This window comes from Apodemus sylvaticus, chromosome 2 (assembly GCF_947179515.1).
Source record: "Apodemus sylvaticus chromosome 2, mApoSyl1.1, whole genome shotgun sequence".
Lineage (NCBI taxonomy): Eukaryota > Metazoa > Chordata > Mammalia > Rodentia > Muridae > Apodemus > Apodemus sylvaticus.
The window spans coordinates 94,018,453-94,022,297 of NC_067473.1; the positions used below are offsets into that span (position 1 = coordinate 94,018,453).

At 41.8% G+C, this 3,845-nt stretch overlaps 1 gene segment (V, D, J or C); it reads left to right on the forward strand.

Annotated features, from left to right (window-relative positions):
• The first annotated feature begins 365 nt into the window (after positions 1-365).
• On the forward strand, positions 366-1,238 carry LOC127678727 (immunoglobulin kappa variable 2-30-like). The segment is given in 2 exon segments: positions 366-475; positions 847-1,238. Coding segments are annotated over 2 exon segments (426 nt in total).
• The last annotated feature ends 2,607 nt before the right edge of the window (positions 1,239-3,845 follow it).

Sequence of the window (3,845 nt, forward strand, 5' to 3'; positions counted from 1 at the left end):
ATATATACTCAAGGTAAAGAAAACAAGAAATATGTCAATATATAATAATAAATGTTATCATTACCAAAAGATCCAGCAACTGAGATATATTATTTACCTTTTCAAAGAATATGAGTGAACCTTGAAAGAAACATCCTAATTCACTGAAGGATATATACTGTGTGATTTTATTCAAATGAAAACTGTCCTTTAACATCCATCAATTCTCCCTTCAGTCATCAAATTTTGTTTTACTCCTTTCACTCTTGGAGTTATTTTTCACATTCAAGAAGCCCATGTAACTGTCTCTTCTACATACACTGATATACAGACCAGAGAATTTGCATATTGCTCCCTAGGGAAGTCCTTGTCCTGCTGGCCTGAGATAAAAATCTTAACTGTCCTCTTGCCTTCACTGATCGCTCTCCTAAGTTCATCTCCTCAAAAATGATGAGTCCTGCCCAGTTCCTGTTTCTGTTAGTGCTCTGGATTCAGGGTAAGGAGAGCAGGAGGGAATGGAGGACAGTGGCATTGGAGGGTTATCTCTGTGTCTATGTGTGCTGTGCATTTGTGATGGGGCAGGTCACGTTCTCCAAGATGTGAGGTTTTATTTTCTCTAATGAGAAATTCCGAATGGAACAGTAGCTGTACTAAGATCAATATTCTGAGAAAGATTGGATGGAATTGTAAAGACTCTGGTGTTTAGAAACTTCAAATCACTTGTTTTTTGAAAAGGCCTTTGATAAATAATATTTTTAAATTTCAAAAGCTGCCAGAATCTCACCTGAAAGGAATAACATAAGAGATTTCACAAAGATTGCTCAGGAAGTTTGTACATGACTTTATACTACTGTATTATAATTTCAGAAACCAGCGGTGATGTTGTGATGACCCAGACTCCACTGTCTTTGCCGGTTACCATTGGACAACCAGCCTCCATCTCTTGCAAGTCAAGTCAGAGCCTCTTATATAGTAATGGAAAGACCTATTTGCATTGGTTATTACAGAGGCCAGGCCAGTCTCCAAAGCGCCTAATCTATCAGGTGTCCAAACTGGGCACTGGGGTCCCTGACAGGTTCAGTGGCAGTGGATCAGAGACAGATTTTACACTTAAAATCAGCAGAGTGGAACCTGAGGATTTGGGAGTTTATTACTGTTTGCAAACTACACATGAACCTCACACAGTGATACAGACCCTAACAAAAATCTTCTCACTTGAGTCAGCCCAGCTGACAAGATGCTGATTGACTGGAGAGGAGCAGAGCACCCTGTGTGTGTGAGAGAGGGAGGCGCTGAGGAACAAGAGTAATTGTTTGCAGCTGAGGGTTCTGGCTAGACTCATGTGCCTGGATGAGTGGTTTGTCTAGATCTCAAGTGCTAACAATTTCTGGTCTTTCTTGTAATAGCCATTGTGTTGCCTCTGCATTAGAAGAACTTCCTTTCATTAATCTAGCTGATTTTTGATGATTTTAACTATTTTTCATTAAGTCTTTGAGCTTCGTTTTTGTTGCTTTTTAAAGAAAATGAAGTATGTACGTTTATTAAATTCTCACTCAGATTTCTAAATGCTTAGATGTCTATCCATATGTGGTTTTATTTTTCTTTTCTTTATTCAATATATTCTTTATTTGCATTTCAAACGATTTCCCCTTTCCTGGATTCCCCTCCCCAAAAGTCCAATAAGCTATCTTCCCTGTTCCCCAATCATCCCCTTCCCTTCCCCTACCCTGGTATTCTCCTACACTGCTGCACTGAGCCTTTACAGGACCTCAGGCCTCTCCTTCCTTCTTCTTGGGCATCATTTGATATGTGAATATTTCTTGGGTATTCTGAGCTTCTGGGCTAATATTCCCTTATAAGTAAATGTATACCATGTGCGATCTTTGTGATTGGGTCTCCTCAGGATGGCATTCTCCAATTCCACCCACTTACCTAAGACTTTCACAAATTCATTGTTCTTAATAGCTGAGTAGTATACCATAGTGTAAATATACCACATTTTCTGTATCCATTCCTTCGTTGAGGGATATATGGGTTCTTTCCAGCTTCTGGCTATTATAAATATGTCTGCTATGACCACAGTGGAGTATGTGTCCTTATTACATGCTGGGGAATTCTCTGGGTATATGCCCAGGAGTGGTATAGTGGGGTCCTCCAGTACTATCATGCCCAGTTTTCTGAGGAACTGCCAGACTGATCTCCAGAGTGGTTGTACCAGCTTGCAATTCCACCAGCAGTGGGATAGTGTTCCTCTTTCTTCACATCCTCACCAGCACCTGTTTTCTCCTGCATTTTTGATCTTAGCCATTCTGATCTTAGCCATGGTGTGAGGTGATATCTCAGGGTTGGTTTGATTTACATTTCCCTGATGACTAAGGATGTTAAACATTTCTTTAGTTGCTTTTCCTACACTCGACATTTCTCAGTAGAAAATTCTTTGTTTAGCTCTGTACCCCATTTTTTAATAGGGTTATTTGGCTCTCTAGAGTCTACCTTCTTGAATTCTTTGTATATTTGATGAATCCAGGTCAACAGTTAAGAAGTGCTTCCAAATAATTGCAGCATTTGGGACCTCCTTAGGAGGTCTACTCCACTAGGAGCCAAGTGAAGTAGAGACCCATCCCTTGTGCTTGAACTCCAGCTCCCTTCAGGCCTGTACTTTCTCCATGGGCAGATCATCATCTTGGCTGCTTCTCTGAAGACCCAATAGTCTAAGGCCTCCGGGGAGACCTGCTACACCCAGGGCAACAGACCCCAGGGTGTGAAGGCCTGCCAGGAGATCTATTGTACCCAGCACAACTGGGCAGATAATCAGCATGTTCACTCCTCTGAAGACCCCACAGTCTGAAGTCCTGCCAGAAGACCCGCTCTAACCAGTACAACAGCCCCCCACAGAAGATCCACTGCATCTGGGGCTACAGATCATCTCCATGTATGCCCCATCCGAAGACCCCAAAATCTGAAGGTCTCCCAGGAGACCTGTTCTACCCAGGGCCACAGGTCTCCCAGGAGACATGCTTCAAGCCAGGGACACAGGAGGCAGGCTCCAGACAGAGACACCCAGGCCAGATAACATCAGAGATAACCAAATGGAGATAGGCAGGCACAAGACCATAATCAGCAAATGGCAATATACTTTGGCATCATCAGGACCTAATTCACCACAATAAGCCATGGATATCCCAAAATACCTGAAAAACAGGATGCCAACCTAAAATTCCATCTCATGAAGACAACAGAGTTCTTTAAGGAGGATATAAATAATTTACTGAAAGAAATACAGAAACACAGGTAAGCAGGTAGAAGCTTTTAAAGAGAAAACAAATAAATCCCTTAAAAACACAGGATAATAAGCAAACAGGTGAAGAAATTGAACAAATTAGTCCAACATCTAAAAATGGAAGTAGGAACAATAAAGAAACACAAATGGAGGCAACCCTGGGGATGGAAAATCTAGGAAAGAGGTCAGGAGCCACAGATGGAAGCATCAACAGCATAATACAAAGGAAAGTAGAGAGAATCTCAGGTGTAGAAGATACCTTAGAAGATACTGACACAACAGTCAAAGCAAATTTAAAAAGTAAAGAAACCTCCCAACCCAAAACATCCAGGATATCTTGGACACAATGAAAAGAGCAAACGTACGAACAATAGGAATAGAAGGGAACTTGGTTTACCTGTACCTTGGGAGGCACCTGCCTAATACATATGCAGACTCTCACAGCCAAACATCGGACTGAGCCTGGGTACACCAATGGAAGTGTTAGGAGGAGAATTGCAGGAGCTGAAGGGGTTTACAACCACATAGGAAGAACAACAATATAAACTAATAGGAGCCCCTAGAGCTCCCATGGAGTAAACCACCA